This window comes from Mya arenaria, chromosome 6, assembly GCF_026914265.1.
Source record: "Mya arenaria isolate MELC-2E11 chromosome 6, ASM2691426v1".
Classification (NCBI taxonomy): Eukaryota; Metazoa; Mollusca; class Bivalvia; order Myida; family Myidae; genus Mya; species Mya arenaria.
This window is the reverse complement of record NC_069127.1, coordinates 46,413,954-46,429,152: the sequence shown is the minus strand read 5'-3', so window position 1 is coordinate 46,429,152 and position 15,199 is coordinate 46,413,954. Positions and strand designations below refer to the sequence as shown.

The following is a 15,199-nucleotide window of genomic DNA, read 5'->3' as shown; positions in this document are numbered from 1 at the left end:
TTCTGGAAGTTGTCACAGACATTATATTACATGATTGCTTTATGCAACATGACTTCAGAGGAAAAGCCTGGTTTGGCATTCTTAAACAGAACATTAATTTGTTGTGGCCTTATATTTAGATAATACAATAAAACTGTGATCGCTCAGGGACGCTGGGGTCCGAGCTGAAACCTCGAGGGAACGATGTTTCGAACGACCCGAGTTTCAATTTTCCTTTTAACTGTCATTGCAATTTTTACAACTTGCGAAAACACCTAGCATTTGTTTGTTTATTTTGGAACACATGTTTGGGATAAAGTGTGAAATTATGACCTCGAGGGAGCCATAAGGTTTTGTGCATGATTTGTGTATTTGGGACCAGCTATAGCGCTCGACTCCTCGACTTATTTATGTTTCGATGCACCGTCAGTATATTTTATCTGAAAATAGAAGGAAATATGTTCGGAACCAAGCTCGGACCTCGAGGGACCGCAGGTTCTCAAACAACCGCCTGTTCGAACTCGAACGACCACAATTTTACTGTATGATGAATAAGTTGAATAAGTAAAGTATTGCACTAAACACATTGTATAAGCAGGAAGAAAAGGAGAAAGAAGGGAAACCTCAGATGATGAAGCAGAAGATTGAGGTGGGTGAGGTGGAACGACCCCCTGTGGACGAACCAATTACACGCCTTCCTGTCTCTGTCGCACCCTCCCTGGAGAAGGCCTTCGAGAAGGCTCTTCAGCAAATGACCCTACAGGCTGCAGATACCACAAGTAGGCTACTATACAACTCACTGGCTTCTCTACAACTCACTGACTCATGTCACTGGTCTGTTTTTTAAAGAAACATGTTAACAGTGTCTATTGGCTTCAGTCAAATCTGGTGTAGGTTAAGCAAACTGGAATACTTGCATCATTTTTATCATAACACTCATCATCTTCATAACTAGACTAGCAAAGAATAGGGATGGGGAAAAATGTTATTGTGCCTAAAAGTAATATATATCTGTCTGTCCAAACTCACAAACTTTAATTTGCCTTTAAGTTTATTAATTACGTGAATATTTTGGTTGAAGATGTATGGACTGAACACTTAACTTACAGTTTTTTTCTAGCCGAAATGAGATATACTATAAAATCATTTATATTCATGGGCTTGAAATTTCGTGGTTTTTAAAAAAAAAAAAAAGACAATTTCGGGGGTATTTTAATTCGTAGATTTTCAAATTTTTGGAAAATTAGATTATCGAAACTGTCATCCTACCTAAAATCTTGTCTACAAATTCTCAATGTGCCGATCTTGTGCCATGTATCATCTATGTCATGCAATAAAGGACAAAACAATGGGATTATGTCTATTAGCGCAGATACGCATGCCAATTACAGTTTGATCGGTAATTCAAATATCATGAATAAAGATGCACCCACATCAAGGATATAAAATAGTGAAGTGGATGTCAATTAAGTATATTTGCACACTGTGAAAACACATGAGGTTGATACTCAGCTTGTTTTAATGTTCCGGCAATGTCATACAAAAACACTATAATACAAGTACTAATGGTTGACTTTAATTTGTTATCATTGAGGTTAAATAATATATAGTACAAAACATATAAATAGTAAAATAAACAATGATTAAGGTACTTATCATTGTATACCCTGACCATGTATGTTCATGTGAATACATGTATACCATTTTACATAGACATACGATTTCAGAGTTAAAGGTAAAAATTTTGTTGGGATCTTGAATTTTGTGGATAAGCTAACCCACAAAATCCACAAAAAATAAAGTCCCATGAATATTTATGATTTTACAGTATACATGTAAGAGGGAGAAAAACACATAAATCAATGAATATCAGGAGTGTTAAATTTGTCATCATTTTGAAGTCTGCAAGATTTATACAAGGTTTGTGTGCAAGGGTTGCATTGCAGTGTGCCTACATATCATTGCTGGTGTGTCAGTGTTGCATTGTTATGTTACTCTATTTTAGTCAATTACAGAGTTATTGCCCTTTGTTTCTGTTTTAAGCCTGAGCATAACCTGAAAACTAATGGATGGAATTTAAATTAACTTAATTCAATTGTGAAGCGCAATGAGAGAAAGTGCAATGTACAAGAACTATAACTCCACATCATTGTCAATTTAAGGTTGGATTTGTAAATATTTAACTGCGATTTGTTACGAGGGCAGGGTTTAGGGGTATTAATATCAATCAGTGACAGCTCTAGTTGACAATTTGATAAAGAATAGCTGTAATAATGATGCCAACTGTGTGTTTTCAGACACTGGTAATGGGGAAACAGAAGTGAAAGTTGGGACCCAATGTAAAAATACCGGCTGTCAGGCGGTAAGTAGAAATTCATGTAGCTTTTAACGCCTATTTAAAAAGTCTTACCTGTATTTTACGAGCAGTCTGGCTGAGCTGGGTCAAGTATGTCATGCCTCATTCAGATTATTACCATGTTTGGTCAGAAAGTGTATTGGCACATCTTGAATAAGTTTGATAATAATAATAATATCTTTATTTAGAAAAGGTATATACACATTATGACATAATTACAGGTTCAACCATAACAACAACATATTTAGAATGTGGCCTTTTAGGAAGAAAAACAAGCAAACAAAAACAGAATGATATTGGTAATCATAAAACATCTGCATCACACTTATACATTCGTATACAAGAACTATTGATGTTTTGAATATAATTATTCTATACAAATCATGTTTTATTAACATAACATTCTAAGTCATTTCAGTATACATCATGTACACACCGACAGACACTCAATAAAACATAATTTATAAAACAACAGTTATTTCAATCTTTAACATAATGAGCAGATAATATACCTTTTTGTAACAAATGATATGCACATTTCAAGATGTGCACTTCGTATTTATGCTTAAATGTGTTTAACTTTCTTGCATTTCATCGGGAGTAGTATATAGCTCTAGTCACTCAGTTATCACTTTTTAATTATAGAAATTATCCAAATTGGTATAAGCTCAATAACTATTTAAGCCTTTGTCCATGTGTATTGGCATAATATCTCGGACAATTCAGTAACCAGCCACATGGCTGTAGTCACTAGAGAGTTATCGCCCTGTAATAATAGAAATTACCTCGAATTGGTCTTGTCTGATCAATTACTTCTGAAGCCCATTTCGAATCATCAGCAAATTTGATCAGAATGTGTATGAGCAGAATATCTTTGTCCGCAATGATAACCAGCAATGTCACCTTAGTCACTCAATAGTTATCACCCTTGAATTGGCAAGTGTTTGCTCTCTAAATTTGGCTTAAAGTACAACCACTTATCATGAAACATTGTTTCTTTGGATGGATGTATTTTGTGACAGTTGGCGGTCTTGTTATAACTTGCTTTCTACCCAATTGACACTTCTGCAGACTCTTTCAAATGTGTATAAATAACTATTAATTTCACAATTTATTTTGCAATAGAGCTAAAAGTTTAAATGTCCAAATGTTTTATTATAATCATTTACTTATTTTGAATTTGAATTACATTGCAGATTTATAAAGCACCAGAGAGTAACTCAGAGAAGTGTGAATATCACCCTGGAACAGCCATCTTTCATGAAGGGTGAGTTTACACACACTTCTGAAATGTCACAAATCCATCACCTCTCAGAAAGCAGACTTCTGTTACTAGTTAGGCATATAAATTTGTACTGAACAAGTATTGTATTCATGCTTAAACTTTTAAGATATTATAGTTGTGGTAGACTAGTGATATTCAGCATTATGCAACAAGGGGAAATGATGTAAATGGACTTTCTCAACGTTTGCTGGCAGTTTATCAAGCATTGTTTCCCTTTTCATGTTTTACATGGTTTGTAAATATTTCAAAATTATGTGGTCATTAAATATCACCAAGAGTACCAAATTATTTGAAATTTATATTATGTACTCAGATATGTTGAATTGTTATATTTGCAAATACACTATAATAAGTATCACATAATTTTAAAATATTTACACCACATCGGTTATGAAATGAACTATTTTAAAAGAAAAATATAATACTTCTAAAAAAGTATACCGGGTAATACAAACTATTTACTGAATATGCAAGTTCCTGGAAATAATTATAAAATAATTAAAGTTTATGAATACACAAAAACAGATTTCTCAGACTTCTTCATATCCTTAAAAAGGTGAATTTTCAAAGTTGCTTAAAAACATATTTTGATTTTGCCTCTTTGTTACTATTTGAAAGCATGGTCCAATCCTTAATACTGTTGTCATAAAAGGTAGATGCTGTAAAACCATCAGCAGTTGCGGGACATAAATTTTTTAGCTAGATCTACTGCCATATGATTGAATTTCAGTACATTTGTCACAATTATCCTTCATATAACTTGGGACACTTGTCATAAAATATTTCATGAACAAGATTTAAAAATAAGTTTTCTACACCTCTGTTTGGCATTGAAAGATCTGTAAAATTTGCCATTGAGAGTGAGGACCCAATTTACTTTGCGCCACCTGAAATTGATTTTCTAACTTTAAGAAGTGGTACAACAAATGAATATACACTTATCAATGTAAAGCCTGTTGGTTGATGTGTACTCACACAATATGCATTTTTAGCTCGATTATTCGAAGAATAGGTGGGCTATACTACTCGCCCCAGCGTCGGCGTCGGAGTCTGGTTAAAGTTTTAGGGCAAGTTGGGATTTTCACTTATAAGTCCAATACCCTTCATTCAATTGACTTAATACTTCACGCAGTTGTTCAGGGCCATCACATGATGAGGTTAGATAACTCCATATTATTCTTTACACAGATTATGGCCCCTGATTGACTATGGAACTTAGGTTAAAGTTTTAGGGCAAGTTGGAATATTTATTAATAACTTCTATATCCTTTGTTCAATTGACTTAATACTTCACACAGTTGTTCAGGACCATCACACAATGAGGTTACATAACTCCATATTATCCTAAATACAAGTTATGGCCCCTGATTGACTTAGGTTAAAGTTTTAGGGCAGGTTAAAGTTTTAGGGCAAGTTGTGATTTTCACTTAAAACTCCAATACCATTCATTCAATTGACTAAATACTTCACACAGATGTTTAGAGCCATCACATAATGAGGTTAGATAACTCCATATCATTCTTTACACAGATTATGGCCCCTGATTGACTATGGAACTTAGGTTAAAGTTTTAGGGCAGGTTGGGATTTTGTTTAATAACTTCTATACCCTTCATTCAATTGATTTAATACTTCACACAATTGTTCAGGACCATCACCCAATAAGGTTACATAACTCCATATCCTTAATACAAGTTATGGCCCCTGATTGACTGAGGTTAAAGTTTTAGGCAAGTAAAAGTTAAGGGCAAGTTGGGATTTTAATAAAAAAAACTTCTATACCATTCATTAAATACACTTGATAAAATTCAAAATTATTTATGACCATATTACAACAAGAAACATAACTCCGTTTTAAGCCTAAATACAAATTATGGCCCTTGATTTTTTTATTTATTTTTTATTTCCTTTGAAAGGCATATTTTTATATTCTTAACCACATTTTCATAATGGGAAATCAAGTTATTTGAATGACTTGCGTCATTGTTTGGGCGGGCTGGTTGGAGGGCAGCATCAAAGTCACCTTATGTATCGAATAATTTTAGTTAGGTTTGACATAAAGAGACCAAACTTGGTATTATTACATCGTTATTGTATTCTAAGTCAAAGTGGCGTAGTTGAGTCGTAGTCTTACGAGGGTGATTGTTTTTTTTTGATGTTTGTCATAACTTTTTCAGAATGAAATACTGGTCGTGTTGTCAAAGGAAGACTTCAGATTTCACAAACTTTCTGGCCCAGGAAGGCTGTGCCTCGGGAAAACATCTCTGGATCAAACCAGAGGTACACAGTTTATTGCTTGTACTCACATTTAACTTAGTATTTGGTGAACATAATGAAGCCAACATTTGGTAGTCAAATGGCCACATACATTCCCAAATATAGAAAATATTGGATGGAATATAAATATACAATTTAATTTACATAAGCGCGAATGATACATCATTGCGAAGTTTTCTATATAAATACTTATTAAGAATAATACACACAAATACATATTTGCATAGATGCAAAATAAAAAATTCTAACTTATGTGATTTTTGTAACATACAAATCAAGACAATAAACCACTTCTTTTGGAACTGTCAGAAAGTTAAACCACTATGGAATACCTTAAATGACTTTATTTAACAACTATCAATAAATATCATTATAACGAAAGAAATAGCATTTTTTCGGTATCCATAATGTAAACACACATCAATATGTAATTTCTTATCTTATTAATGAAATTTTATATATTCTCAATGAAATACTGAAACACTATCCCAGCATTCAATGCATATTTACAATTATTAACTCCGAGACATGCCTCTTTAATTGACTAACTCTGTGTTTTTATGCCGACATTTACTTAATCTGTGTGGGTATTTCCTCTGTAAATTACAATTGTATTGTATTTGGTTTCACAAAGGTGAAACATTTAATTCAGGGAGAAGTTATTTTATTTTGGGGTATTTTAACATTCATCCTTTGTACACCTGTACAACTTTATAAAACATATGCATTTTTCTCTCCTTAAACCCATGGCAATTTTAGCAGGGAAAAGTTACAACGGTTTTTAGTCGTAGGCATTTTATCTCAAAACTTAAAAAAAACTTTGTTAACCCTTTAGCACATAGACAAGTGGCCAGATTACACCTCCCAGTCAATAGCCATCTTACTGATAAGCAGTCCTTATCTGTATAGGTACTTTTCAGGATATTCGAAAATGAGCAAATGAATACAGCAGTATGACCTTAAAATCAATATTACTCCAAATAATTGTTTCCAAATCTTTTTTATGTGAATACATTTTTTATAGGTATTAAAAAATTAATTTATCTAATAAATGGTGTTAATGATGAAATATAAAATTCTTTTATTTCATCTGTGAATGCATTTCCAAGATGGAATTGCAACATTTCTTTGAAATGTCATAATTGCATTAAATCAAAGGGTAATAATATGCTGGGATCGATCTAAATTTTATTACCCCTATCATAAAAAAGACACATCTGGATTAAAAAGCCGACAATTGATGTTCTTGTGTATGATACACAGAAATGTGGCAGGAATATCCGGTGTCATCCAGCTGAGAGATCCAGTCCAGAGTGTCTGTTTAACTTTATTACCCCCTCATAAAATTCTTTACAAAAAGAAAGCCGATAAATGTTTTCCAAGTAATGAATAAAAAGATCTAAATCATCAAAGCTTGCACAAATGTTGTTTACTTGACCTATTTTACGACGGAACCATGCTGGCCATTGATTAGCTCAGCAGAAAATTTACTCATTATTTTCTCAGCTACTTATTGTTTCTATTGTTTGTAACACAAAATATTATCTACAAATAATTATTATCTTTATTGATTTCAATGGTAAATCAAACTGACAATAATTTCATTGATTTACGCATCAATGTTTTGGGGGAAATTCCATACTGTACAGTACTGCCATTCCTTGAGGTTTTATTACGTCACAGTAGGATCTCACACCTGTGATTGGCAGTATAAATAATGACCTTCAAGTTTTAGCAGACGTCATTTTCGAGGGAAAATCAATACACAAAAGGTTAATCTTCAGCTTTATAAACATCCGGGATATTGTTTACAAAAAGAAAGATGCAATATTGAAGTATTGAAATGACCCTATTGAAATATGCGGGAGATGGGTTTACATCCAGTAGTGTATAGGGTCGGCCAGATGCGTTTACATCTGCTAATGAGCTATGTCGGCCTATCTCGTATACATGCGCTAAAGGGTTAATGAAAGAGTTATATGTACAATATTACAAAAGACATTTTCGTAAATTTATAAGATCAAAATAAACATCAAAGACAAATTCATGCAGCATATTAATATTTGTTAACCTAATATACACAAATGGTAATCAAAGCGTTGAATGGCTTAGTGCCTGCTACATTTTGTGAGTATAGTCATGTAATTGTAAGACAAATTAACATCAACATCTAAAGATGGTATATTCATGTTCATGAATTCCTTCGCATATACTTTTAGATTTTTATGTTGATACTCAATTAAATCAAAAGCACTGAGTATCAGTCACTTAAAATACTCATTTATTATGTAGAATATTCAAATAATTACTTAAAAGTATGGAGTAAAACTCAATAACAAATGAAACCTTTTCTGGAGCTTTGGTTTAATAAACAATGCACTGCCACAGATAAAACATTTAAGTACTTTTTAGTAAAATCTACTCAACACTTCCAGCATAACTGAGTCGTATTTAATTTAGGGTATGACAGCTAAACCAAATGCATCCAACAAAATACGTTGGACATTACGGTCTTTTTCTCCCATGACAGGATCCTCGCGCAAAATTCCTCTTGATGGATTCACCCACATACTCATTATTCCAAGTATGTATTGATGTATCTTTATATTGCCCTCAACCTATGTCACTCGTGGAAAAAATAAACAGATTTATATTAGAAATATATTATAAATATGTATATGCAACATCCTCAAGACTCTGGCTGAAATTCCTGAGACAAACTGAGAAATCTTGCCACATATTCTGTCCCATTGGGCATTAAAATAACTATACTCACAAATCTTAGCAGGTTTAAAGCCTGTCAACGCTTAAAGTGCTTTATTTTAATTTTAAAAGTGTATTATATGCATTAAGTAATGGTTCAAGGTTGTAAGTATGTACTTACATTTATAAGTTAATGGTTTGATGCGACACAGTCGCATTACCATTTATTTTGTGTATGTACACACAATCTTAGTAAAAAAATTGTCATGTAAGAGCTAATTTAGGCTATTTCAAACGTAGAAAAACACTAATGAAGTAATTAAAATCACCAAGAGAACTGATTATAGAATAAAACAACAACAAAATGGTCGACTTTTTGTGTTGCTTTAAAAAGCATCTCCTTTGAAACTACCAGTCCAAATTCAATGAAACTGTTCAGGAAGCCTCCTTGGGTGACCATCTACAAAAAACAACAAGGAGTCACGATTGATCAACAACAACAACAGCAGCAACAACAAAATGGGTGACTTCCTGTTTTGCTTTAAAAAAACATCTCCTCTGAAACTACCAGTTTAAATTCAATAAAACTTTACAGGAAGCTTCCTTGGGTGGCCCTCTACAAAAATACAACAAGGGGTCATGATTGATTAACAACAACAACAGCAACAACAACAAAATGACTGTCTTCCTGTTTTGCTTTAAAAAAACATCTCTGAAACTACCTCTCCAAATTCAATGAAACTTTACAGGAAGCTTCCTTGGGTGACCCTCTACAAAAATACAACAAGGGGTCACGATTGATCAACAGCAACAACAAGAAAATGGCCAACTTCCTGTTTTGCTTTAAAATAAAAACATCTCCTCTACAACTACTTGTCCAAATTCACTGAAACTTCACAGGAAGCTTCATAGCATGTCCCTCTACAAAAATACAACAAGAGGTCATAATTGATAAACAACAACAACAACAACATATTGGCCGACTTCCTGTTTTGCTATGAAAAAAAATGTTTTTCTACTTGTGGACAATAATGCTACAACTGTTCATATTCTTACTGCACATTGTTTTCCAATTTCTGCCTTTTCATTGAAAATGGGCATAAGGTCACTTAAAGTGATACTCAAGTTACTTCAAGTGATCAAAAGGTAGTCACTATGTACTGACTGTAGACAAAACTTTGCATATTTTTCAGACAGCTACGGTATACGCAAAGATAAATAGGTTAAAACTATTCAAAACCATTTGTACTACTCATAATGCATAAAACATGCAATAAATGCATTGACATGCATTATTTTCTTAATTGCCCTAAATGTTTTGATTATGTTTTAAATACTTTGTATGTGAGACACTTGACAACTAAGCTAAAAGTGTGTTTTGGCCCACTAAGTGTATCTTTCACCCTAGAGGTAGGGACATGGGTCTTGCACACGACATTTTGTCTTGGTATGTCGAACACATGTGGCAAGTTGTTTTAAAATCTGTCCATACAAGTGTAAGTAACAGCCTGGACACGATAACCTATACTCTATGTCCTTATATGCAGCATTCCATTGTGTGACCTTGACCTTAGAGGTAGGAACACGGGTCTTGCACATGACACATTGTCTTGGTATATTGAACACATGTTGCAAGTCAATTTAAAATTTGTCCATACAAGAGAAAGTTACAGGTACAAATTATAGACACACAAACGAACGGACAGACGGACAGTGCGATTTTAATATGGCCACCTTCGGGGGCATAATTAAAAATCATTAAATGTCAGGGTTGAATTACAGTGGGAACAAGGAACATCATTTGAAACATATATTATCTCCAGTGATCGCTCTTATCATTAAGTTTGTTCTGTTTGTATAGACTGAAGACACCAAGAAGAACTGCAGAATGGACTGGTTTCAGACAGGACCAAATATCAACATCTCCGTTTTCTCCAAACTTCCGGCCCCCGATCAGACGTATGTGGAGGTGAACCGTATCACTTGTCATATACACATCACATTTGAGGGCGGCAAGAGCATCTTCAATCAGACTCTTATTCTCAGAAATGTGAGCTTTTTTAGACATTGGTTATTCATTTATTGAGTCGTTCCTGGTTGCTCCTTTCACTACAGGTTGTCTATCTTAAACATGATGATGCACCATGATTTAAAATCTTACAAGTCTTTATCCTAAGATAAAGATCATGAATAACATTGACTAAATAAAATTCCTATAAGACCATCAGCCTATTGCATACAGAGTTACACACTGTAATTATACAACATTTTGTGGGCAACAGTAACAGCCTCATCCTGACTCATTCACACATACAAGGGAGTACACAGGAGAACATGATGAAATGAGATTGAGAAATGTGACAAACAAAATAGAGCCTCCCAACATTCCCCGATACATGTATCCATTAATTATAAGAGTTGTGTGCATTTCAGGCCATCATTCCTGGGCAGAGCAGTGTTAAGCTTCTGGGTACAAAGGTTGAAATCATGTTGCGGAAAGCTGAGGCCTTCAGCTGGCCTTCTTTGGAATACAAGGAACCCTCTAGTTGACACCTTGGCATTTGTAAAACTTCACCATGGTTTTGTCTTTCTTTTTTGTATACTACATGTTTTTGCCCGAAGATAAGCCAGACATTAGCAATACATGCCTTGTGTTACATTAATGTTTTGTCTTTCCAGTAATATTTCCATGAGTAATACCTAATAATACCTAATCACATGATTAACACCGTTACTGGAAATAAACTATCCACATTGTGCCCAGGATCACCTACAGCTGCTGTGTCTTCATATAGGCAACCAATGATGCAGTCATTCTGTCTAAATGCTTTTGATTCAGTATCTAATAGCAGCTTATGTTTCCTATAACAGTATTATATTTTGATACAAAAATAAGTGCAGGTGATCCTTGGCAAAATAAGAGTAGTTTACCTGCCAGATATCAAAAGTTTTAATCTTGTGTTTCAAGTACAATCAGTGATATACATATGTCAGAAGAACTTAGTCTCAAGTAAAATCCAGAGTATAGTGTCCTTTACCAGAAAAGTTTCAATGTTAATTTAGAAAATAATTGGACATAATTCATAGTAAATAAAATCATTGATAGATTTTTCATACAGGAATACATGATTGTATATGATTAGATACATTTTTGTCAATAAAAATGTGATGCACGAGTTATTTATATTACTTTTTTGTAAACATCCAATATTCTGACTTAAAACTCTCATATATACTTGGTGGAAAGGTCTGTACTGAAAAAAACAGAATGCATGAATTTTGTAGTTTGATTTCTTTTTGTATTATGATTGATAAATGTTTTGAAATACCAATATTTAAACGACTTGTCACAATTCTTTGCCGGGTATATTACAAACCAGTATAATAAACTTTGTCCTTTAATCTTTTTAACTAGTGAATGATATTATGAAAGAAAACATTTAATTTTATTAAACCTCATACAATGGTTTAACACAATAAGAGTGCAGTGTACATTTACCATAACTCTATCCACAGCAGTGTCAATTTTAGGCGAGTTTTTGAATGAATTTTATGAATATTAGTAGAGCAATGTGAATGTTTGTGTCAAAAAGAACCATTATTACTCAGTGACCCACTGTTAAAAAATTGCTTCTCTTGATGGCAAAAAAATGCCATAAAATAATGAAATGAAAAAAGTACAGTCAAACCTGTATTCAGTAGCCACCTTTGAGAAAAGGTCAAAGTGGATGCTTAGGACAGGTGACCACTAAACCACGTTGAACATTTTAACCACTTCAGTATCTTAACCACCACCTCACACCACCATTAGTATCAGCAGTACCATTATCATTAAAGAAGGTTAAATACAAATGTAGATAAAATAACTTTATTGCATTTATGGTCCAATCCGAGGATTTCGTACTTTTCCTTAAACTTTAGTACACAAAGCTGTGTATTTGAAAAATTTATTAGCAAAAGCGTATAGGGATTAGTGGCCGCTAATTAGTGTTTATATGGCTTCATGGGGTAAATAATTAGTGGTCGTGGAAGCATTAGCAGTTGGCCACTTAATGCATGTACTTAATATAGTTAACTCAAGAGGGCCCAGATTACCCTTAAATGCTCCCCTGAGAAGAATTTTCAAATTGTAAGATTGAAAACAAGAGGCTCATTAGGGCTTATGCTCCATGGCTCTTCTGGTCATTTTCAATTCATAGGCAACATACTGATAGTTCACAAAGGCAAGGGAGAGGACCAAAAGACAATGCTACACACCAATTATCTAAGCTTGATATTTGTTCTCAAAATTACACATGGTCCAAGATTCATTGCTGAAGTTTCGAAAAATAAGAAAGAAGGTAAAAAACTTTGAGGTCACCTGTCAATATCAATTTCTTTATTTTTAGCTCGACTATTCGAAGAATCAGGAGAGCTATCTTAGTTACCCGAGCGTCGGCATCGGCGTAGCCACTTATGTTAAAGTTTGCGTACCATCCAAATATTTTCAATGTCCATTGACATATGTCTTACAGAAGGAGGTAACTCTATCAAGATTTAGACAAAATATTGCCCCTTTTTCTACTTAGAATTTACGTTAAAGTTTGCATACCACCTCAAATATTTTCAAAGTCCATTGACATATGGCTTTGAAACTTTGCATACTTGTTCACCATCATGCCCTCAACCTATACACAGGAGGAGGTAACTCTATCAAGCATTTTGACAGAATTATGCCCCTTTTTCGACTTATAATTTACATTAAAGTTTGTGTACCACCTCAGATATTTTCAAAATCCATTGACATCCAGTTTTTGAAACTTTGTACACTTGTTCACCATCATGCCCCCAACCTGTACACAGGAGGAGGTAACTCTATCAAGCATTTTGACAGAATTATGCCCCTTTTTCGACTTATAATTTACATTAAAGTTTGTGTACCACCTCAAATATTTTCCTATTCAATTTATGTAAATATCTCAGCACATCATGTATTGCATTGAAATCTAATCTAACAGTGATCCATGCATGTTTCGCCAAAACTTTTCAATCCATACACCGAAAAGCGGCGGAATAGTCGAGCGCGCTGTCTCTGTGATAGCTCTTGTTTGCAAACCTGTACACATGGTCCAAATTTCATTGCATTAGCTTCAAACATAAGAAAGATCACGGTCAATGTCATCCGAGGGGAAATTAGATATTTGTGCACATGGTCCAAATTTCATTGCTGTAGCTTCAAAAATAAGAATGTTGGTGATAATGTCACAGCCAAGGTGACCAAAGCACAACATAGATATATGTTTTCAAAATTGTACACATGGCCAAAATTTCCTTTCGGTTGCTTGAAAAATAAGAAATAAGGTCAATAGGTCACAGTCAAGGTCAGTCAAGGAAACATTAATATTTGTTTTCAAAAATGTACACATGGTCCAAATGTCATTGCTGTAGCTTCAAAAATAAGAAAGTAGGTCAAAAGGTCAAGCCGAGGACAACATTAATATTTGTTTTCAAATCTATGTATGGTCCAAATGTCATTGCTGTAGCTTCAAAAATAAGAAAGTAGGTCAAAAGGTCAAGCCAAGGTCATCCAAGGACAACATTATTATTTGTTTTCAAAATGTGCATATGGTCCATATTTTATTGCTGTAGCTTCAAAAATAAGAAAGTAGGTCAAAAGGTCATCAAGCACAACATTGATATTTGTTTTCAAAACTGCAGACATAGTCCAAATTTCATTGCTTAAAAATTTCGAAAGTAGGTCAAAAGGGGCAGAGCCATTTTTGACCTCAGGGGCATAATTTGAACAAACTTGATAAAGGGCCGTCATATGATGCTACATGATAACTATCAAAGGTCTTTGCTTAGTGGTTTCAGACAGGAATATTAACACTGCGCCATCACAAAAGCTCTTCTTGCCTTTGGTCATTAGAGTTAATAATCAACCAACCCTCTTTAACTGTAATTATCACCTTTGTAACAAAGGCATGGGAGAGTAAAGTGAAACGACCCTCTTAAAACAGGTTGTCTCTCTTAGACTGTATTTTTTTACTTAGTTACAGAAGCAATTTTGATAATTTCAAGGGTTATTATCCAGTCATGTGGGTGGATCTGGCTCGTTTTCAAAAGGAATTGAGTTCTCATTGATATTTAACTACTGTATAAGTTTGATTAAGATACAATCAAAACTGAAGACTGTATCGCATTCACAAGCAATTGTTTACGGATGAGTGGACCAGTAGATCTAAATATCTGAAATAATAAACCTTTAGATAAACAAATCGTTAATGTGGTGATTGTGCTCAAGCTGAGCTGTTGTGATAGATCCATGTCTGTAGTCAACAATTGCTGGCCAATTTTGATGACACTTAACAGGGATGTTCTGTGGGTGGTGCCATGCAGTTACCATGAATAGAAAAATTTAAAATCTTAACACTGGCGTGTGACAAATTTCATTAATACTTATACAGAGCAATCTTTGAAAATCTTCCTGTCTGAAACCACTGGGCCCAGACCATTGATATTATGTATGTAGCATCATGTAGTAGTCCTCCACCATTTTTTTTTCAAATTATGTCCCTGGGGACAACTGGCCACGCCCTGGGCCAATTTCTTGTTTTTCTT

The 15,199-nt window shown here is 34.0% G+C and overlaps 1 protein-coding gene across 2 annotated transcripts in view; it reads left to right on the top strand.

The window, feature by feature from the left end:
* The window catches only part of LOC128238406 (cysteine and histidine-rich domain-containing protein 1-like), a 33,558-nt gene extending 21,783 nt beyond the window's left edge, over positions 1 to 11,775 (top strand). The window contains exons 4-9 of one of the 2 annotated variants that reach the window (XM_052954312.1): positions 575 to 758; positions 2,277 to 2,341; positions 3,532 to 3,602; positions 5,797 to 5,899; positions 10,461 to 10,649; positions 11,033 to 11,775. In XM_052954312.1, coding sequence (XP_052810272.1) covers positions 575 to 758; positions 2,277 to 2,341; positions 3,532 to 3,602; positions 5,797 to 5,899; positions 10,461 to 10,649; positions 11,033 to 11,149 — 729 coding nt within the window. In that variant the 3' untranslated portion in view covers positions 11,150 to 11,775. The remainder of the gene's footprint in view (positions 1 to 574; positions 759 to 2,276; positions 2,342 to 3,531; positions 3,603 to 5,796; positions 5,900 to 10,460; positions 10,650 to 11,032) is intronic. The other variant, XM_052954313.1, reaches the window with a different exon arrangement.
* The last annotated feature ends 3,424 nt before the right edge of the window (positions 11,776 to 15,199 follow it).